The 23,954-nt window shown below is 43.4% G+C and overlaps 1 protein-coding gene across 1 annotated transcript in view; it reads right to left on the reverse strand.

The window, feature by feature from the left end:
• Positions 1-23,954, reverse strand: part of Spon1 (spondin 1) — a 277,312-nt gene that overhangs the window by 149,922 nt on the left and 103,436 nt on the right. Inside the window, exon 4 of the mRNA XM_052200940.1 lies at positions 4,846-4,919. Coding sequence (XP_052056900.1) covers positions 4,846-4,919 — 74 coding nt within the window. The remainder of the gene's footprint in view (positions 1-4,845; positions 4,920-23,954) is intronic.

The raw sequence follows: 23,954 nt of genomic DNA on the forward strand, positions 1-23,954 counted from the left end.
GACCCAAAATAAGACCAATTGGGAGCTTTGCTTTATCAAAAGGGCTTTTAGATTTAGGTAGCAAAGTTAAAGATACTGCGAAGGCCTTTACAGAAATGAATATATAACAACCTTTGGAGAATAAGCTTCCATATAAAAATTGAATTTCTAGGTTTGAAAGGGGGAACTGTTTCCTTACCAAGGAAAGGTTCTTGCTAACAAACTAGGCTTTCAAAAGGCAGTGACGGCAAGTACCAACACATTCCCACAGTGCAACAGCTGGGCTGCTAAGCCAGATACTCTCATCCTGGACTGTGGCCTCAGTTTCCCTTTGTCTCATTTCTTACACACACACACACACACACACACACATTTTTTGTGACATATCTTGGCTGTCTTTGAATTTACTATATAGAGATCTGCCTGCCTCTATTTACTGAATGTTTGAATCAAAGGTGTAAAGGTGTGGGATAGCCACCCAGCTTTATTTTCATTTATTTTGTGCAGTACTGGGAATCAAATTCACACCCTTGTACGTTTTAGGATACTGCTGTATCACCGAACATGCCCAGTACCTATTTTCTTTTTAAAAACTGAGTTTCACTGTATAGCCCAGGCTACTCTTGAACTCACAATCCTTCTGCCTCACCTTCCCCAATTTTGAGTGCTGCTCCTATCACAACTTATCTTTTTCCTCATTTCTAGCTTGAATTTGTTGGCTTTTGAAATTTTCTTCAGAGATATTCAGGTCTCCTCCCCCTCCTCATCCCCATTTTCCTTCTCTCTTTTTAAATGTACATGTGTGTGTTCACACATGTGCAAGCCTGTGTATGTGTGTGTGTGTGCCTGTGTGTGTGTGTGTATAGATGCCAGTGGAGAAGTATGCTCACATGTGTGGAGACCAGAGGACAATCTTAGCTCTCATTCCTCAGTAGCCCATCTATCTTTTTTAACTTTAAAAAAATTTAAAAGTTAAAATTCTGCATATAATGTGTGTGCCTATAACATGGGTATTTGCATGTGAGTGCATGTGCATGGCGGTGAGAAGCGGGAGATCCTGTGACCTGGAGTAACAGGGATGCCCACATGGGTGCTGGGAACTGGAGCAAGAGCAGTATATGTTCTTAAGTCCTGAGCCATCTCTCTGGCCTCAATATAGCTTGTTTTTGAGACAGGGTCTCTAACTAGCTTGTAACTCACCAAATAGGCTGGGCAGGCTGGCTGGGAGGTGAACTTCATGACCCAGCTGCCTTTACCTCTCCAGTGCTGGGCTCACAAGCGCAATCCATCACAAACAGCCTTTGTGTGTCTTCTGGGCTCGAGGTGGTACTTGGGTCCTCATGCTCATAAGACAAGTGCTTTCCTGACCAGGCCCGACCTCAGCTCTCTTCCTCCTCTCACCTTCTTCTCATTTTCTGTCTTCTGCTTACATTCTCTCTTCTCTGATTTTCCCTCCTCCTACCCTCCTCTGCCATTCCCCTTCTGTTGTGACCTGGTATCCAAGTGTGTGACCATTTATCTGTCACAGATCACCTTTTGGAATAAACCATATTTCTCTATTTTTTAATTGCAAGTAATTTCATATTCATGTTGTTTTTAAAAAAACACAGGCTGGAGAGATGATCAGTGGGTAAAGGTGCTTACCATGCAAGCTTGCGACCAGAGTTTGAATCTCTGGGACCTGTGTAAAATAGTCAGATGTGGAGCACAAACTTGTCACTGCACACTTAAACAGAGATGGGAAGTGAAGACAGGAGAATTTCCTGGGAGCTCCTGGGCTACATGGGCTGGCATACACAGTAAAAACAAATAAATAACAAAGAGAACTCATCTCAGACAAGGGGGAAGGTAAAGACTGGCATCCAAGGTTGTCTTCTGATCGTATACATACGTGGAATAGTGCCCATATTTACACACACACTCACACACACACATTATTGCTCACTGTTTTTTTATCATTGTGGCTATATTTCATCACCTATGGAGGAATGGTCATAACTGGGGCAATAAATGATAGTCCCAAGTTCCACTATTTCTTTTCTTAACAGACTTGATTCGATTCAACAAGAAAGCAGGGCACACAGAGACTCTGATGAGAAGCTGGCGTTTGCTAAGTGATTACACACATTAAGAAATCCCTCTGCTCAGCTTATATTTAAATGGTTTTCTTAACGTGATCATTTTTGTGTTAATTTTCTCATGGGTCTGCTGATTCCAGGGATCATCTACTAAGCACACAAAAGCCAAGAGCGTGAGGACCTGCTGGGCCTTTTCAGTCCATCAAGTAGAAAGGAGTGGTATGCTTAGTCATTTTCCTAAGAGCTCAGCCTGAGAGAAGCAACTAGAGACACATCATACTATTCCATTATCGCTGTGCCCACTGGAGGTTAGCGCATACACAGCGTTAGACAAGGCTTCCTACGATCAGCACTGACGCTCTTGTCAGATGTGGGGCTGTCTGTGCAGTGTCTCCAAAGAACTTCCAGATTCTGGAAATAAGCCTGGCTTCTTCCAGTCCAACTAACAGAACCACACCACAGTGCACGATGAGCTAGCTACCCACAGGGGGAGAGTAAGATGTAGCCTATGCTATGCGTGAGTCAGAACACCCGTGAGTCCAGCTTGTGGGAACTGAGCATACTTTCATGGAAAGCCGGTAAGGAATGAGATCGTTATTTAAGAAACAAGAGCCTATGGGCTGGAGAGATGGCTTAGAGGTTAAGAGCACTGACTGCTCTTCCAGAGGTCCTGAGTTCAGTTCCCAGCAACCACATGGTGGCTCACAACCATCTGTAATGGGATCCCATGCCCTCTTCTGGTGTGTCTGAAGACAGTAACAGTGTACTCACATGCATAAAATAAATAAAATTAAATTAATTATTTACAGAAAAAAAGAAACAAGAACCTAAAGAGTGGAGATGTTCCTTGTTTGGAAAAAAGATAACAGAACCATTTATCAGCTAGATGGCTTGGAGGGAAGACCTCACCCTGTGCATATCAATGCGCACACAGAAGTTAGCAAGGGTCTTGGCCAGAGAGTCCAGAACTCCCACCCTGATGCCAAGCATCCAACTATCTCCATAAAATTCTACTTAACATTTGGCTCTAGCCTTTTTACAAGAAGAGAGTGCATTGCTCTAATACAGACAGGGCTGAAGAGGACTGCCTACAGAGTATTCAGCATGATGGGGTTCAGTGGCTCAAGGCACAGACTCCGGGTGTCAATCCCTGCCCTCTGCTGCTGGCTGTACATAGCTATTTGAACTCTCTCTACCTCAGGCTTTTCATCTGCACTATGGCTGATCCAATAGCCTTTACCACTCAGGGCTATAGTATAGATTACATAATTAAGCAATAGAAGGTGTTTAGAACAGTGCCTGTCATATAGCAAACACTCAAATTTATTAGCAATTATTATTATTTCCCCAGTAGACCTCTCTCCAACCTTTCTTAGTAGTTTATGGTTTGCTATAGTTGGAGAGGATTATTCCTTCTGAAAAGACTAATTGCTGGAAAGGCAAATAAAAATTCTGCAAAAATGAATAGAAATGAGATAGCTAAGCTGTATAATTACAGAGCATTTTGTTTCCATTGGGTTATCTAATAACTTCTAAACCAGTTCAGATGTTTAAAGTCTTATTTTTCACAGCAGATTAATGAACAAGCGTTTGAACATAAATGGCAATAACTACCATGCATGTACAAATACACACAGACACATAGACACACACACACACATGCACATACACACACTTGCATGCAAATTCAATCTTGTGTGTATGATGTGTGTGCTTGCCTGGGTTGGAGTCTGAATGCAGGTGTGCCTTAGCACTTCTGGGGGGGGGCGGGGACAATCTCGGGTGTCGGTCCTTATATTTCATCTTGTTGGAACAGGGTCTCTTGTTGCTTTCTGCCTATAGATGTCAGGCTGGTTGCCCAGGGAGCACCCAGGAATTCCCACCTCTGCTTCCATCTCATATGTTACAGATGAATGATGGGATTGCAGGGGGGAAGCACCATGTTCAGCTTTCTGTGGAGTCTGGGGCTCTGAACTCAAGCCTTTGCAGTTGCTTGGTAAGAGCTTTACCCACTGAGCCATTTCCTAGCCTTATTGTACGTTATTAAGTCATATGGTATGATGGCGGGAGGGCAGGCTGTGCAACAGAAGCAGGTCTAAGCTAGGCCTAATCGGAGACCAGGCCCCTTTTGTGAACATGCAGTTTATTAGGATGTTCCAGTCCCAGGCACAGGTGTCGCTCACTACTAAAGTACTTAGCATGCATGAGGCACCAGATTTGATCTCTTGTACCAGAAAAAAGGACATTTATTAGAATGTTTTAAGCTAAAGAAAGGGCGTTTATGAACTTGCAGTCTGAGGACCAGAGACTTGGATGTGATAAAATCACAAGGTTAGTTTCTCCCTACCCTCCAACCCACGACACCCCTGTCTTCTACTGTTCTATTTTTTGGGGTAAATTCCCCATATTACTCAGATACCATGCAAGTTCTGGAGGGTGATTATTCCAGAGAGCCACTGTAGGCTTTTTAAAGGTACACAATTGTGCATTCCTTAATTAAGTCCTGTGAATTATTCCAAGGAACCTCTTCAGAATAATCACTGTTTCACAAAAATAAGAAGACAGCACCAATATAAGGTACATTATCTCCTACCCAGGGAATCAAGCCGAGTAATTAGAGCTTAAGGCGGATCCAATTATCCATAGCACACAGCCAGATTAAAAATCAGAGCTACGTGAGGAGGCAGAGCCCAGGGGAACTCAGAAAGCACCATTGCCTGAATTCCTGCAGCCATACTTAACCTGAAAGAGCCTTCCCTCACCCTAGCCCCCATCTGCATGTTCTTACCCTGTTCACACAGCTTCTTGGTCAGGGAGCCCTCATCTTGAAAATAAATAATGCGTTTCTGTACAATGCTGGCCCTGTGGAGAAAGAAAACATCAACACAGTGGTGAGAGTGGCATGTTTAGAGGGACATTCAAACACAGCCCTTGCTTAGACATCCATAATGTCTAAGCACATCCTTGTACCACATCCATGTGGTAGCTCTGTGTGCTGTTCCCCAAGCTCTGTGTGTCTCTGTCTCTTCATCTCTAAGCAGACAAGCAATACCTGCCTCGTGGTGTCATCCTGAGAATTGTCAGGACATGTATGTCAACAGCCTAGCATGTGCCTAGAAACCATCCTCTCCCCCATTCGATGCTGGATTGCTATTGATGACACTGCTATCGAAGTAAGAAGGCAAACCAATGGCACGTTCAGCACCTTTTCTCAGTGGCTCATTTCCCTTCCTCTTCCTATTAAATGATGGAGGCCATTTATAGATCCACCACATTCAGATTTCAGAAGCATGTCAAATCCTTTTCCTGAAGGGAAAAAGAGGAATCTAAAACTATTTTTTGATTTGTTCTAAAAATGTCATTCTATATCATTCCTGAAAGTCTAGACAAAACCGTCTCCTACACTGAACAAAGACGTCAGCTGTGGTTGCTCTCTTTCTTAAACACGTCAAACATGGGCTTTTAGAATTTAGAATGCGTATTTTGAGGTTGCAAATGACTTAGCTTTGGTCAGCATACATTTCCTCTTTCCTTTGGGATAGAGCAGACATGCAGTTTCTCCCTTAACTCACTCTCTTGTTTATTTTCCATTGGTCTTGAGAAGGATGGATCCTGAAACCCAGTGTTCCAGCAATTTAAGAGTCTACAACACTTAAAATTGAGCTGGTGCCGATAAATCTCAAGCCATTTCTATTGATTTTCTTCAGCAATGTTACTCAATCAAAAGGTAATTTTCACTTCGATTCACCCTATTTAGCAGATAAAGGCATCCCTGACTCCATTCGAGCTGACCACACTGAGTAACTGTTTGACTCCCATGATTCCAGACCTAGGAACTGGCCCACGTTCTCTGTGGGGCTCTGTATTGAGTAGAGACAATTTCCCCAATGGTCTGGGCAAAGGCCAAGATGACATTCCAAGGAAATGTCTATGCTACATCCAGTCTTACACAAAAGAGCACAATTCAGGCCAGCTGTACAGATGTCTTTTACAGTCTTTCCCTACCCAAGAGAGACAAGATGTTGAAATAAGTAAATGAAATATGCTTCCTGTCTACACAAAATGACTTTGATCATTTTATCTGTTCTCTTGACCATTAAGTGGGAAAGTTCCCTCAGGCCAAGAGAGTAATAGCCACCCCTACCTCAAAACCAAACAGAAAAGCCTCTTGTTCTTACTTGTCAGGGTAGCTCTCTCCTGTGCCTGAGGGACCCTCACAGGAGTGTAGACCTCCTAGGAAGAGCCTAAGACCCAGTTCTGGTTCAGTGGAAGACTCCCTCCTCACGCCAACCACAGAAGCTTCCTTCCTTTGTCTTCTTGTAGTATTTATGGGCACATTTTCAACAAAATGGTTGCCAGAGAGCATGTTTAGTGGCTGGCACTGAGGAGGGTACCAGGGCCATTATGAACAATAGGGATGGGGCCACTCAGCTCATTCCCATATCACAGGAGGGGAAAAGCATAAAACAATCAAACCCACAGCTGATGGTGATTGAGTTCTACCATGGAAACATCTAGAGAGTGCAGAAGGGAGACCTGGCCAAGCTGGGAAACGCTGTTTCCCTGAGAAAGAATAGCTCAGCTGAGACCGGAAGAGCAGGCACTCACCAGGCAATTAGAAGAGAGAAGAAAAGGAGAGGATGATGTTTACAAAATCATTGAGGCCGAGGGGACATGGGCTTTCTGGAGGACACGTTAAGTGGAAAGTCAAGAAAATGATGTGAGGGACATTGAGAGGTAAGTAGCCCATCACCACATGACCCAGGGTCTGCTTGGAAATGTCACTCAAAATTTAATAGATGTCTTTGAGGAGCATGCCCCAGGACTGAGATAACCAGATCTGTTCTTTCAAAAGAGTACTTGGGCCAATGCGCGACAATAGGTTGGTGAGTCATATGCTATAGAGGTCCCATGTGAATCATTAAAAATGATTCAATAAAGTTCTCTCAATAAATATTTGAGAATGACTGGACTGCAAGGATGTTAATTTTTCTGCTGGCTAGTTTTATGTCAACTTGACACAAGTAGAGTCATTTTGGAAGAGGGAACCTAAATTGAGAAAACACCTCCAACAGACTGGCCTGTAGAACAAGCTTCATAGGGCATTTTCTTAATTGATGATGGGAGAAGCTCGCCCTGGGCTGGTGGTCTTGGTCTTGCAGTCTATAAGAACAGGCAGGCTGAGCAAGCCATGAGGAGCAGGCCTGTAGGTAGTATTTCTCCATGCCTCTGCATCAGTTCCTGCCTCCAAGTTCCTGCTCTGACTCCCTTTCATGATAGACTGAGCTACAAGATGAAATAAATCCTTTCCTCCCCAAGTTGCTTCTGGTCATGATATTTTGTCATGGCAATAGAAAATCTAACTGAGACAGATTCTTCTCTCATTGCTTAGGCAAAATACCTGACAAAGAACAACTTAGAGGAAGAATGGTCAGTGTTGCTCACAGTTGGAGGGAACGCAGTTGATCACGGCAGGCATCACGGCAGGTAAGGCATGGAGATGTGGGGCTCTGTTCAGGCAGAAGCACAGCAGCCACATGCTTGCATCTCAGTGGGTCAGGAAGCCAGGCAGGGCTAGGAACCTCAAGCCTGCCCTCCAAAGACTCACATTACAGAATAAGGTTCCACCTCCAAGATGTTCCAAGACCTCCCAATGGAGCACCCTGGCTGAAGGTTCACACATATTACCAAGAAGGGGCTATTTTAGGTCCAAACTACACCGGGATGATATACTAATGTGGTGTGGAGAGTTCTTTACAGCTCCCCCAAAACACCTTCATCCTCATTCGTCACCACTGCATGACAAGCTCCTCGGGCTCCAGAATTCTGAAGTTATTCCTTCTTAGCTAAATACCCATAATCAACCTTTGCAAGCACCTGCAAGAAATACCCTGAATGCTTTTCAGTTTCCTGTGAAGAAGACAATGGTAAAATCTATTATTTCAAAGAATGGGCATAAACAGTACTTACCCCTAACTATAGAAAAATATGACCGTAAAAATTTATAGAGACCACAAGTGGAAGCTGTATATTTCCTGTAAGCGCTCTAGGTTTTTCACCCTGAGAGACTATATAAAATGTAAGCTCTCTCACTCCCTTAAAAAAAAACAAAACAATCCTTATCTTAAACAAAACAAAACAGGAATGGAGAGCTAGCTATCTCAGGAATGGAGAGCTATCTCAGCAGCTAAGAGCACTTGCTACACTTTCAGATAACCCAAGGTCAGACCAGAGACCCATGTCAGGAAGGCCACAACCACCTGTAATCCCTCTTCAGGGAGCTTGGTACACTCTTCCAGACACACACACACACACACACACACACACACAGAGAGAGAGAGAGAGAGAGAGAGAGAGAGAGAGACAGACAGACAGACAGACAGACAGACAGACAAAGAGACAAAGAGACAAAGAGAGAAAGAAGTACGCACCTACACTCACACACATATAGCACACACTCACAGTGGTACACATATATATATATATCTACACCCACACACAAAATAAATTTTAAAACCCACCATTACCACCAGTAACAAAACAATCTGGGAGCTGGGATACAGTTCAGTAACAGAGCACTTGTTTAGCATGCATGAGCCTCCCTCCCGGTCACCACCTAGTTACGTAAGTAAATAAATAAAAATAAATGGGCTTCAAAACTAAAACACATGATCAAGGTATGTGTGTGGGGAGGTTGGCTCAGAAGCTAAGAGCACTTGCTGTTCTTTCAAAAGACCCAGGTTCAGTGTTCAGCACCCACATGGTGGCTCACAAATGTTGGTAATTCCAGTTCAGGGTATCTGACGCTCTCTTCTGGCCTCTGTAGCTTCGGGCATGAAAGTGGTATACAGATATATACGGGCAAAACACGCGTATGTATAAATAAAAAATAACAAAAATATAATCATCTTTTTCATATCTGTACCCGTGGTCATGTGCCAGTTTGCATTTAGTGTATGTGTATATATATATATATACTCCTGTCATATACAAAATATAAAATATATATAATATATGTAAGACCATATATATTATATGTACATTATGTATATATACATGCATAGTCTTACATACCATATGTTATGCTATGCTGTGTATACATGTATATGTAGATATTTGTATATTTCATATTATTTATATTTAATATTTCAATTTTCCCATTTGACATGTTTGGGATTGATGATTGATGTGTCTTTTAATACAGGCATTTTCAGATACTAGAAAGACAGTGTGTGTGCTACTAATACCCCTGTAATTAAGCATGTCAATTCTTAATTTGAGATAAAAGTCTGAGTTTGTTCTTATCTTACAGGTAAGACTCATGAAGATATAGAAGGTTTATGCTAAAACTGTCCCCATCTGTTTCTGAAGTCCTTGATCTTATGTTGCTTTTAAATTAAGGAGAAGGTACATGTATATGTATATATGTTTTATATATATATATATATATATGCATATAGTTATATATGTATATATACAAGTATAAAATGTTATGCACTAATTGATTTTCCTTGAAGTCATTTCTGCATCTTATGGTGTACTCTGTGGAGAGCTGAGACCACAGTGGTTCTCCAGAACTGAGCCAGGATTGCCTGAAGGGGTCCATGCAAGGGCTGGACATGGCTTAGCCTCTGCATCATGCCCTTTGTGTTTCAAACCCAGAGGCGATCAAGTAGGGAGGCATGTTTTATTTCCCGCTTAGTTCATTGGATCTGGCCTCACCTCTTTCCAGGACCCTCACTCCAAGCCTCTTTCTAATTCCACACTCACAGGTTATCTCTGCTAGCCTCCTGGTGTTTTCATGGCAATACAGGGATGGACATGCATGTACACACACACACACACACACACACACACTTCATATCCAGCCGGGATGTTCCTTCTGTCAGGTTGATTCCCTGGCTGAGCACCTTTCCCAGGTGAGCAGAGATCTTGGGATGCTCCAGCGCAGCACCTACTAACCCACGGAGTGACTGCTTGTTCTCCTGATTCCCATGCTGTGTCACACACTTTTTGAGAGCTGGGACTAAAAACCACTATAGATTTTGCCATTGTTTCAGTGTTAGGATTCATGAAAAGAAACAGTTTCTGAGGAGAAGAGCCCTGGGGACTAATGGGTGAGGGCGATCTCGCCTGCTGGGTGCTGGATATAGGGAACTCTAACTTGGCAGAGGCCTGAGGGTATCTGAGGGTGTGTGGGCGGCACTGGACCTAGGGCAGCACTGCAGGATTAGGGTGGTTGGTGTCACCCTGGTCCAGATGAGCCAGGACCTCTGAGGAAGACAAACATTCCCACACGCAGTGTTTGCAGGGACTGAGTCCTTGATCCTCTCACTTGTAGAAATTGTTTCACTTTATCCCTCATTTGGTCAGCTCCGAAGAGAATTTTATATTCTGAGAAAATGCATTTTTTACTTTGAGACAATTCCCATCAAAGGTATAAAATTCAGCTGAGGCTTATAAATCATATTATGGTTCAGAAAAATAATAGTTTTACAAGATGAGAAAGCTGTTAGTAAGAACTCCCTTAGCATTTCAAAATGACAAATTTTCTCCATTCTGTGTTGCAATTTGGCAGTCAAGTTGCATCCCATTTATATACGGAATGCTCGCTTATCAGGAGGGAGCGTGTTAAAGAAATCTAAATTAAATTTCTTGGTGTGCTAGCATTTCAGACTTTTGGGTATGGAAGTCCTAAGTAATTCACTGATCATGTCCAAACTTTTCTTTTAAAACTGTAGTGAACATTTCCAGGAGCATCATTCCCAATCCCCTAAGTGTTTGATCGTCTTCTGTCAAAAGGGCTCATTCATTTGATATTCTCTTTCCTTGGGGTATCTGTCTACTGGGGAAAGGTTAGGATTTGCTATGATGTGCGTTTTTCTGTCTGGTATTGAAAAGAGCGGACAGAGAAAGATCTCAGAACCTGATGGACTTGGGAAATAACAGACTATTGAAATGACTTTAAAATATATCCCTGGTCCCTCTGTAGCTTGTTCATTGCCATGCACAGACATCTCTGGAAGGTCCTACTGCAGTGTGTCGCATTCAGTAACTAGCCAGTAGTGGTAGGCATTGTTACTGCTATTGTTAAGTAGCCAGCCCTTGAAAGAATTCCTGGCCTATGCTTAATAAGGAATCCCTATTATTATACTTGATATCAGGTCTGGTTCTGTTGTGGAGGGAGGGGTCCTGAGGGAGCTCCCTCACTGAGCTGCTTCAGGGAGATAACAGGTGGCCAAATGAGACTCGGGCTCTTTTTCTCTACAGATGGCGTTTGCCAACCTCCTCCCCAATTCCAGTAAATTTTCTCTTACTGGACATTTCTTGGAATACTATATAAAATTTCTCTGTGATCTCAGGACTGTTTTCCATGGAAGTGGTCCAGTATATAGTCAGCAAGATTTATTTCATTTTACCAGTAAAGGAGCAACTGTGGAAAGACCAAGGAATAAGTATGGCGCCACTATGGAGGCAGCATGAACCATGCGGAGGCTACTCATTGTCTTAGTTCACAAAGATGTTCACTGTTAACTTGACCGTGGCCTCACTTTCCAGGGTCTGGGCTCATGCCATTGTGTAGACTCTTACCAGCTTTCTATTTGACTTCAGAGCATCCTGGAGTTAGCATATATTCTGGAAGCCCACAATATGTATTTAGGGGAGAAGAAAAGTGAAAACATAGTTTCAAGGCCTTATCTATAAGAAGACAAGAATGACATGACTGCCAAATGGTAAGGTCACCGTTTCCCCTTAGGGGGTCACAAAGAATAGATTCAGAGACTAGCATAGCATGCTGATTTGTTTTTTGTTGACTCGACATAAACTAGTGTCACTCAGGAAAACAGAACTGCAGTGGGGGAAAAACGACTCAATCAGACTGACTGGTAGGCAAGTGGGGTGGTAGCAGGGCCATTTTTTTTTTGATTAACGATTAATATGAAAAGGCCCAACCATTGTGGATGGAATCATTATGTCAGGTGGCCCTGGGTTTTTATAAGAGATCTAACTGAGCAAACCAGAGGGAGCAATCCAGTAAGCAACATTCCTCTGAGTTCCTGCCTTGAGTTCCTTCCCCAATTCTCTTCTTATCAGGGTGAACTGTGACCTGGAAGTATAAGATGAATTTAACCTTTTATTGCCAAGATGCTCTTAGTCAGTGTTTTGTGATAGCAATAGAAGAGCAAACGAGAATATGAAACAAGAGTTTAAAGGCTCTGCTCTATCATGATGGGGAAGACACAGCAGCAGAAGTATGCAGTGGCCAGTCACACTGTGTCACACTGTCAGAAATCCAAGAACAAATAGAGACTAGAGCCAGCTATCAAAATTTAAGGGCCTCCAGGCACTCAATGGCTCCACTGTCTAAAGGTTTCACTGTACTCTAGAACAGTTCCACTGCTAGGGAATAAGCATCTAGGAGGCCCTGGGTGTTTATGATAACTACTATGGAATGACTACAGATTTGTTATTATTCATTCATAAAACATCTACTGGGAGATGGATTCTTGATCCTTGTATTGGTAGATAGATATTGGACTAGCTGGACCAAAGCCTGTAAGCCATTCTAATAAATGTGCCCCTTCTATATACATGTCTGTCTGTCTATCTGTCTGTCTATGGATGTAGGTAGATAGGTATTCTTTCAGTTATGTTCCTCTGAAGAACCCTGACTAAGTGGTTCTAGAGCAACAGAAGTATAAAGATGAATTCTTAAAGTATCTCGAATAGGCTTTCCAACCTGCCGGCTCCCACAGTTACTGAAGCCTCTCTTAGAAGCTTGGAGAGTCCTGAAGGTTCATGGTGTAAATTATTTTATAAACCTAAGGAGACAAATGCGTTTTGTTATTCTGATTCACCAACTGTAAGAGGCAAGGAATTTGGTGACTCTGCATATAACATTTTTTTTTTTTTTTGGACAGGAAAACTAAGGAAAATGGTTGATGCTGGCAAAGAAAAGAATGGGTTCCATGATAAACAGTAACCAAATTCTAGCATCTCAGCATGCAGTGAAGGGCAACAATGAACTCAAGTGGTAAAACTGGCTGGCTCCAGACGAGCATAAACAGTCTAAAGGTTTCTAAGTGTGCCCTGGAAGAGACTCTTCTTTCTAGTAGCTCCAGGAGCTAAGGAAACCCAACCCAAACTCTCATTATAAGGTTGGCTGAATTACAGTGAAAATTCAAGTCTTTGCCTTGAAGCCTGTCAGTGGTTGAAGGACATTAATTGGTAAAGAATGGAATCCTGTAATTTCAGATGGAGATATGTGGGAGGACCCTATTGAAGCTGAAAACTTTGAACCCACAAATTATGAGAGGTTTATCTCACCTGAGGAAGCAGTGTTTCCACCCTTAGCAGAAGATGTGCTTATACCCCACCCCATGAAACATTGCCTTTCCCACCTTTGACTGAGGAAATTAATTCTTCATGTCTGTTAAACCAGCAGTGACCCTCTCTAAAGGAAATGACAGGTAAGACAATACTGATGTCCTTCAGAGCCTAACAGTAGTCACCTCTAGACCTATAATCAGACTTAAAGCTAAGCAGGTTCCTACAGGGGAGGTATAAAGTATAGTCTATGAGGAGGTGCACCAGTTACATATGAAAGAGCTGACTGAGTTTGCTAATTCATTCAAGCAGAAGTCTGGGAAATATATATTGGAATAGATTTTAAGGGTATGAGATGGTGGAAAAAACATTAAATTGGATTAGGCTAGGTTCATTGATATGGGTCCTCTGAGTAGAGATTCTAGGCTTAATTTGGAAAAAAAGCTTAGAGAGTTACAAAAGGGGGGGGGGTTGTCAAAAGTTTAAATGGTTGGCTGAAGGATTTGTCAAAAGATGATCGGCAAACTGAAAACGAGTTATAGATGCCTGATATTCTTTAGCTTAGTGTTGATGAAGGATTTTTAAGGCTCATTTAAACTGCAATTCTAGACTGTATACTCTGCATAAAACCTAATCCTCCACAATGGGGAGGCCCAGAAGCCATGCCCTTCACTAATCCTATAAGATGCAAAGTGGTGAGAGGGGCAAGAGCACATCTGAAGGGCTTGATTGTCACCCCTTTCTTTGTGCCAGACCTTAGGGTTGGAGATACTGATGTTCAGTTGAATGAATTTGGGGTTTAATTGGACCCAAAGTAGCAGAGGCCAGGTGGCATCACTGAATTGCTAAAGGTGATTGTAGTTATCATAATGGGCAGTATAGACAAAGCAATTTTCATAATGACCTAACCTATAATGGGCAGCAGAGGCAATGAGATTTTCATGGTGGCATAACTCATATGGACCTTTGCTACTGGCTAATCAGTCACGGTATTTCCCAAGACAAAATAGATAAGAGGCCTACCACATTTTTGTTGGATCTGTATAAGCAGAAAAATTCCCAAGGAAATGAAAGAAAGGCTATATTTAATACTGGCAAAGGAAATGTCAGCCTGTGAACCAATTCCAGACTGAAGCCAGTTTGCAGAGCCAGAACCCCTTGAATGAAGGGACAGGCAGGATGCTCCAAGGAAGGACCTTGAAAAAATACTTAAGAGTTTTTTGTTAGCCTTTTTCCATTTTTTCCTTAGAGAAATCTCCAGCCTGATAAGGATAACTGTACACTAAAGGACAGGAAACAATCAGACTTTCTGATCCTGATTGTTGCAGTCTATTGGATCCTGGTTCTGAATTGACAGTGATTCCAGAAGACCCCCAAGAGACATTGTGTCTCTCCAGTAACAGTAGGGGCTTCTGGAGGCCAGGTGATTAATGGAGTTTTGGCTGAAGTCCAACTCACAATAGGTCCAGTGGTTCCCAGAACTCACCCTGTGGTTATTTCTTCATTCCCAGAATATATAATTAAGATAGATATATGTACAAGGTGGCAGAATTCTCACATTGGTTCCCAAATCTATAGAGTAAGGGCTATGTTGGTTGGTAAGGCTAAACGGAAGTCTTTAGAGTTGCCTCTCCAAGGGAAAATAGTGAATTAAAAACAGTATCACATCCCTGGAGGAACTGCAGAGATTAGTACCACCATCAAGGACTTAAACTCTTCTATCTGGCCAGTGCAGAAGATAGGTGGATTGTAGACAATGACAGTTGACTACTAACAACTCAATCAAGTCATAACCCAACTGCAGCTACTGTACCAGATGTGGTATCCTTACTTGAGCAGAATCTCCTGGTACATCATATGCAACTATTGATCTAGCAAATGCCTCTTTTCCCCCCTCAATACCTGGCAATAAGGATCACCAAAAGCAACTTGCTTTCAGTTGGTAAGTCTAGTTATATAACTTTACAGTTTTACCCCAAGGATATATAAACTCTCTATCCCTGTGTTATAACTTAGAAGAGATCTCAATTGTCAGTCTTTTCCATAAAACATCATGTTGGTGCACTACATTGATGACATTATGCTGATTGGACCAAGTGAGCAGTAGGTAGCAACCACTTTGGAATTACTGATAACACATATGCTCATCAGAGGATAGGAAATAAATTCAACCAGAATTCAAGAGCATTTTACCTTAGTAAAATTCTTAGAAGTCCAGTGATATGGAACATACAGAAATACTTCTTCTAAGGTGGAAGATAAGTTACTGTACCTGTCCCCTCCCACCACCAGAAAAGCAGCAAAATATTTAGTGGGCCAATTTGGATTCTGTAGATAGTACTTTCCTCATTTGGGTGTGTTACTCTGACCTATATACCAAGTGACACTGAATGATTATAGCTTTGTGTTGGGTCTAGAATGGGAGAAGGCTCTTCAGTAGGTCCAGGCTGCTGTTTAGGCTGCTCTACACTTGGGCTGTATGATCCAGAAGACCCAATGGTACTTGAGGTGTCAGTGGTAGAAAGAGATGCGATTTGGAGCCTTTGGCAGGTTGCCATAGGTTAATCACAGAAGAGACCTAGGAGATTTTAGAGTAAGGCTCTACCATCATCTTTAGATGACTATTCTCCCTTTTAGAGGCAGCTCTTGGTCTGCAAATGGGCCTTTGTGGAAACTGAACATTTGATAATGGGCTGCCAAGATACCATGTGACCTGAACTGCCTGTTATGAGCTAAATATTATCTGACCCACAAAGTCATAAAGTAAAACATGTATAGAAGCAACCCATCATCAAATGGAAGTAGTATGTATGCAATTGGGTCCAAGTAGGTCTAAAGAGGTTGCCTAAATGCCTATGGTTTCTACTCCTGTTAATAATGCCATCTGGTGCCATGCTGTGGCAGCACACACCCTTAATTCCAGCACTTAGGAGGCAGAGGCAAGCAGACTCTGTAGTGGGTAATAATTAATAAAGAGTAGCACTCCACCAGGCCTCTGCACCAAGTCCCAGTGGGTCTCGAACAGGTCAGCCCTCACTGTCATCGCCAAGCCAATCTTTCCCAGCTAGCTCTCACAGCATCCCAGCTGTGTTTCTTCTACACAATAGACTGTAAATGGGAATCCCTAGCACCCACTCCTTTTAAGTATCCAGTAAAGTATGACTCTTAAACTTGAATAGTTAAACAAATATATTTACATATAGCAAATTTGCAATTACATAATGCCAATTTACAATGATAAAGTATTATCCCAATATTTCTAACCTCTCCAAAACACCAGAAATACATCTGAAGCCATCTGGATATCCGAGTCTCTTCCTCTGCTCCACTCATCTGGTCTTCCCCTCTCTCTCTCTCTCTCTCAGCCCCTCACTTTCCTTAACTCCTCCTCTTCTCTTCCCTCCAATCACTGGCCTCTCACTGCCTCAATGTGACTGGATAGGAAATATCTTGCAACAGATCTCTGTGAGTTCAAGGACAGTCTTGTCTACAGAGTGAGTTTCAGGACAGTCAGGCCTACACAGAGAAAACCTGTCTCAAAAAACCAAAATTCAAAACCAAAACAAGAACAACAACAACAAAACGTCTGTGACCAGGCATGCACATACGGCCCCATGGGGTGTGCCTTACACTTGCTGACTGAGGAAGAGAAGACTAGGGCCTGCTTTACTGATGCTTCTGTACATTGTGCAGGCACCACCCAGAAGTGGACAGCTGCTGCATTACAGCTTCACTGTGGGGTAACCAGGGAAGGGAAACCTTCACGGTGGGCAGCACTTTGGACAGTACCCATAGTCATACATTTTGTTTGAAAAGAGAAATGACCAGATGTGCCATTGTCCACAGACTCTTAGGCTGTCGCCAATGAATTGGCTGGATGGTCAGGTACTTGGAAGGAGCATGATAGGAAAATGGATGAGAAGGACCCATTGGGCAAGAAATATGTGGTTAGATGTCTCCAAATTAGCAAAGGACATGAAGATACTTGAGTCTCATGTTCATCAAAAGGTGACTTTAGCTGAGGAGGAGGTCAATAATCAAGCAGATAGGACAGCCCGTTCTGTGGACAGCTAACCTCTTTGTCCCAGCCACCCTGTCATTACACAGTGGGCTTATAAACAAAGTGGTCAAGGTGGTAGAGGCGGAGGTTATGCATGAGCTGGGCAACATGTGCTTCCACTCACCAAGACTGACCTGATGACAGCTGCTGCCGAGTACCCTGCCTGTCCATCAGAAAACTAATGAAGAACCGGCTGTTACATCTTGAGAGACGTATGAAAAGAAAAGAAAACTAGATTGTCTCTTAAAAGAATTCATTTAGATGTGAGAGGCATTCAAACCAGGCTTTCATTATTCATGAATGTGTTTAATAAGGTTGGAGAATATGTTGAGACTTGGAGGCACGGTGTTGAATAAGGTAGTGTGTGTGTGTGTGTGTGTGTGTGTGTGAGAGAGAGAGAGAGAGAGAGAGAGAGGGGGGGGGCTTGGGGAGAGGAGGGCAGGGGCAGAGACAGAGAGCGAGAACAAGAAACAGACAGAGACAGACAGAGAGAGAGAGAGAGAGAGAGGGAGAGCAAGCCTGGAGAGGGACTTGTGAATGAAATTTGTAGTCAACAGTACATAGCAAGTACTAGATTCTATGGATATCTATTCTTCCTGTCACCCATGATCAGAGAACTGTAGCTTAGCTTGGGCTGGTACCAGGCAAATCCATCCTAATAGCCAGTTCCACCTTTCCCAGTCCTCTCTGCAGATGGAAGACAGGGACTTGTGACCTATAACTGGCCTCAGTAAAATACAAAGATTGTTTTACTATGGAGGAGAAACTTCCAGAGCAGGGTTTATTTTCCAGTTAGAAGAAATTTATGACCAACTTAATCTATCCTTCTCTTTGTCTGACCTTGATTCCAAGCAAACAAATCAAGCAAGGTAACCATTTTGCCACTATGAAGAAAAGGAAAAGGGAAATCACACAGACTCTAGTCTAGACATCATGTTGTGATGGGGCATGACCATGCAGAGGCTCCTCGATCTTGCGTTCTTGATGAAGCCATTACCAGTTTAAACAGAATCTGATCTCCTTGATGGAGAATTCCATGGAAAATTACCCAACTCTATTCTAGGAACCAAAGGTCAGGATGCCTTCGCTAACTTAACCTTTGTTAAAACTGTTTGTTTATACAAAACCTCCTCCAGCAAAGGCTTTTTCTTAGCTGCCTGTTTGTGTGAAACCCCTCTCTCTGACTAGTTGACCATTTACCGTAGCTTCTGTTAAAACAACTTGCTTTAAATTGCTCAGTCTGCAACCCTCCTTCACTTGTTGAGGATAAGGTTAAAACTCTGTATACTGGACACTCAGGACCACACCTAGGTCCCTGAACAGTTGGTGTGGCCCTGGCTGGCTAGAATAAAGACTTTCAATTGGCTGTACACTGTGTCTGAGTGCTCCTCACTGGTGAGCTTCCTGTAACCATGTAGCTTCTCAAACAGAACCAGCATTCACTCACATTCTCTGGCTTTCCCATTAAATGAAGAAAATAAACTCAATTTGTTGAAACCATCATTAGTTAAAAATTCTAGTGAACCCTGATCTTTAAAGCACTCTTAACTGGTAAGAAGGACATGACAAAGTCATAGGAAGGTACAGAAGGCGACATTCAAGAATGTAGGAGCATCTTGGAGGTGCCACGCTGCAGCATCAGCTGTGAGCGGCTAGCTCCACAGAGAAGCATGGCTCTGTGTTGGTTGCCCATCTCATCGCCGTGATGAGATAATCTGGCAGAAAGCAACCAAAGGGTTGATTTTGGCTTACAGTCTGAGTTGAGTCCATCCACCTTGGGAAGGCATGGCAGTAGGAATGTGGATCTAACTGCACATCTTGGTAGATCGAGACTCAGAGAGAAGTGGTTGGCTGGCTTTCTTTCTTGTTGCTCTTAGTTCAGCTGGGTCACCATCCTGAAAGGTGATGACACCCAGGCTTGGTTTGAGTCTTCCCTCCTCTGTTAAGCCTCTCTGGAAATAGTTTCACAGACACACCCAGAGGTGTGTCTCTTAGGGGATTCTAAACAAAGTCAACACAGGCTTCAGTCAGAAAAGGACAGCTAGGGATATGACCTAGAAGAGGGCCTTGGATTCTATAACAAACAGGGAGTTCTCTGCCGTCTTCTGCTGGGGCGGCTGGTTTTCAAGCATACAGTCAGTCCAGTCCAAAGAGAGATGTGCCCAGAAAGAGGGGCCCAGGTACAAGAATGAAGGGAAGATTCAAGTATGGTAATCCCTCCCCCACCCAATAGCTCTCTTTTGTGGGCAAGTCAAGACTTAAAAAAAGGTAGAAATCCTTAGAGATTCTTGCTAGATCAGACCCTATATGTCAGCTGCTACAAAGATCCCTAAAGAATGTGAATGAGCAGACTTTAGGTAAAGTCTCATCTATATCATAATAACGAGCAACTAGGAGATTCTGAGACTATGCCTTATTTTTAAGAGCTGTCCTAACCAAAATATCATATTTTTAAAGTATCACTTGGCCCTTAAGTGTTTCTTCTTGGTGGCTAAAATTAAAACATGGTGCTTCTTAGCCTTGCAAAGAGTTGAATGTTTAATTCTCACACACATCATTAGGCGTTAGCTATTTTTCCTTTTTTCCTTTTCTCTTTTTCTTCTCTCCTATAATACATCTTGACCACAGCTTCCCCTCCCTCCACTCTTCCCAGTACTGCTCCCCCACCTCCCCTCTCTCCCAGATCCACTGCTCCCTTCAGAAAAGAGCAGGCCTTCCAAAGACATCTACTGAACACAGCACAAGATGCAACAAGACTCGGCACAGACCATCATCTCCAAAGCAACACAGTAGAAGGAAAGGGGTCCCACAAGCAGGAAAAACGAGTCAGATATGCCCCCATCTCACTGTTAGGTGTCCCACCAAACCCCCAAGCTAGCCAAGCACAGTATGTATGCAGAAGACCTAGCACAGACCCATGGATGCTCTGTGATTTTTGAATTAGCCCTATGAACCCTGCTTAGTTGATTCCGTGGGCCATGTTCTCCTGGTGTCCTCAACCCCTATGTCTCCTACAATCATTCCCCATCCTCTTCCATGTGGCTCTCCAAGCTCTGCCTAAAGTTTGCATGTGGGTTTCTGTACCAGCTGCTGGAGAAAGCCTCTCTGATGTTGTTTGGGATAGGCACCAATCTAGGAGTACAGCAGGGCCCTAGATATTTTTCTCTTAAGAAAATATGGACAGTAGGACTGAAGAGATGGCTTGGTGGTTGAAAGCACATTATGAGTACATGTACCTTCAGCTCCAGGGGATCTGATGCCCTCATCTAGCCTCTGCTGGTCCTTGTGTTCATGTGCATGCATACACAGATACATAAAAAATAAAAATAAAATGTTTTTAAAAGATAATGACTTAGAACAATATCTGTACTTGGTACATTTTTTCAAAGAATACATGAATAAGGGATCCATCGGAGGTTTTTGAAAACAGCAGCTTTAATGTGATATTCAGACTTTTGCAACACAATTACTTGTAACCTGGGCATTGCTGGTCAAGGTCAACAGACAGCCTCACTGTTTCTTTGATGGTGATCAGCCCATGATTAGTGATGAACCCTACAGTTAACGTGCCTCTTGGTGGTTTCTCTGGAAGCCTTTTGAAGCTATAAACCTTCACCAGGCACTGAGCCCTTCAAGCCCAGGGATCTGCCTTATTCATCTTTGTAGCCCTGAAACCTAGCAGAGAACAGGCTTACTGAACCCGGGGTTCTCAACCTGGGATCTGCAGATAGATTTTGTGTGTTATGGTTCAGAATTTCTACCTTTCATCTACTTCTCAGAAGGGGGGTCCCCTAAATCTTAAGAGCCATCAATATGTCTGAATGCATGATAGTAGATAAAAGATGCTGTGACTATCACTTTGGTTAACAGTCTCCAACTAAGACATATGCCGCTTTACTCCCCTTAAAGATTAAGGTTAAATTTTTATTCTAAGCACCGAAGGCTTCAACTGATTTCTCTCCAGACCAAGCTTTGATCTTAAATATAACCTGCCTGAGCGGAGAAACAAGAAATAGAAAGCGAGGCTTCACTCTTGGGCTCCTCAGGTGTTCTGGGCAGTCCTTGCTCCTTCGCCAGAGTGTGGGCATGATCACATAATTGCCCCTGCCTGGAGGGAAGAGAAAATGTCACCTGTTCCCCCTGGCTGACTTGACTTTATTCATCACTCTGTAGTTCATGCTGCTTTTACAGGCTTTGTCTACATCCTCTTCTACCGGTTCCTGTAAGTCAGGACTGGCAGCCTCTGTGCCCTCTGCTGTAGGAGAGTAATCTAGGTGGCAGTGCGAGGCTGCCTACCATTCCTTCTGTTTCCTGAGAACCTTCCCACCAAGCCCCAGTTTCTCAGTGTAGAAATGGGAGCATCCTGTGGAGCAGTCAGACTGTGTGCCAGGACAGACTTTCTCTCGTAGGCTGGGCTAGGGGTGCGGTCATTGTTCTCAACTGGGAGCCTGTGGTTCAGAGATCTGAACCCCTAAAGAACTCATGGAAACAATGAAAAACTGTTGACGTGCAGATTGCATAGGAGAGACATTCTTCAAGAAGCAGTGCTCTGTACTAGAAGCCATTGTTTCCCTCCTTACTGCCCTCTGGGCTCTTTCACATCATGTCCAAAAGAAGCGCACGCAGGTTAAATGAAGAGATTGCCAATCGCTGATTGCAGTTCCCTCTTGTCTCCTCTCTGTCCCAATGCATCCAGTTTGTCCATCCTCTGCCCCGGGAGTTATCTGTTGCCTCTAGCTTCTGATCCTTCCGCACACAGGCAGCACTACCACAGAATCCCAGCACAATGTCTACTCAAAGATGGTCTTCTCTCAATAAGGCTCTTCTCACACCAGTAGACCACAGTCCAGAGGCGTGGCCACACACCCACAGTCCTGAACACTGAAGCACAGACCACTATTTGAGAACTGACAATCTCCCACTATGGTTTGGGAGTAGATTGTTCCCAAGGACTCCTGTGTTAGAACACTGGTCCCCAGTGTGGTGACATTAAGACGTGGTGGGATCTTTAAAGAGCAGTGCCTCATGGGAGATGGCTGGGGCAGTATCCTACAAAAGGACCAGGAGTGCCCTCCTGGGCTCCTGGTATCTTTTTGACTTCTTGATTTGTAATAAGATCTCTCCTTCTCCCATGCACTCCTCTATTGATGTCTTCTGCTATTCCATGTTCCCAAGGAAGCTTTCACCAGTGCTATGCTCTTGAACCTCCAGAACCATGAGCAAAGTGCATCTCAGTTACCAAGTCTCAGACCAGCAGACTCCCTTCCCGCAAACTCAGTTCTAACTCTCCCTGTATGCAGAGTATGTGCCATATTTTCCTTCTACTATAGTTTGCTGTTTTATTACTGTCATAAAGCACCTATCAAAGGCAACTTGGTGGTGGTAGTGGGGGGGGGGGTTATCTCATCTTAGAGGTTACAACCATCATTGAGGAAAGCCTACCTATCTTCTATGGGATGTACCAGGCAGGAACCTGAAAACAGTAACTGAAGCAGAGGCCATGAATGAATGCTGCTTACTGGCTTGCTCATGGTGGCTTGCTCAGCCTGCTTTCTTACCCCACCCAGTACTACCTGACTAGGGTAGCACTCTCTATACTGTGATGGACACAGCATATACTGGGAAGGACACTGCCTATACTGGGATGGACACTGTCTATACTGGGATGAACTACCTTTATCGCAGGCTAGTTGGATGAAGGCAATCCCTCAATTAAGGTTACATTCTCCCAGATGACTCTAGATTATAGAAGCTGACAAAAAAAGACAACCCAAGCAGCACACCCTCTTAGTCTCATGACACCCAAGATCTAAGACTTGACATTGTTACCCTCCCATCCTGCCCATCTCCATCCTGCTCCTCATCACTGACCTGGACCACGTGAATTAGCTTAGCCCATGTCTGGGCTTCTAGAACAGTTTTATGCATTGGTGTTCAGGAAGCACCTGGCACTGTGGTATTTGCTTCAGTCTCATTTACTAAGCTGCTTTACCCTTTGACTTCCTGGGTGTTTACATTTTCTACTTCTAAGGAAGGCTCTGGGGATGTGCCCATCTGATGCATTCTCATTATTATACCTTAACTATCATTCAGGGCTCATAAACACCACACGGTTCTGAGTGTCTGCCAATACAGCCATGGTCTGGCAAGGAGCATAAAGTTCTCAGCAATCCTCGGAGTCACGCCCACAGTGCCAGGCCATTGGCACAATGACTGATCTGAGCCACAAAACATTTTCCACTGTGGAAAGGCCACTTACATCTGTTTTGCTTTGTCCAAGACAACCATTGTTCTCCAAAGGAGCCCTTGGGCTTGAATTCAAAAGTCTTTCACCATGTTGGCAGTCAACAGGGTGGTGGACAGGATGACAGGCCAAGGATGGAGCTTTTCTTATGGAAAAGACACTTGCTGGTTACCCAGGGCATTTTACTTCAGCAGCCTGTCCCATGTCTCTAAATGTCTGTACCCCACCATATCCTTATATCCAATGAATTCATTAAGGGTGAGTT

The sequence above is a fragment of the Apodemus sylvaticus genome, chromosome 1 (genome assembly GCF_947179515.1).
Source record: "Apodemus sylvaticus chromosome 1, mApoSyl1.1, whole genome shotgun sequence".
In the NCBI taxonomy this organism is placed as follows: Eukaryota; Metazoa; Chordata; class Mammalia; order Rodentia; family Muridae; genus Apodemus; species Apodemus sylvaticus.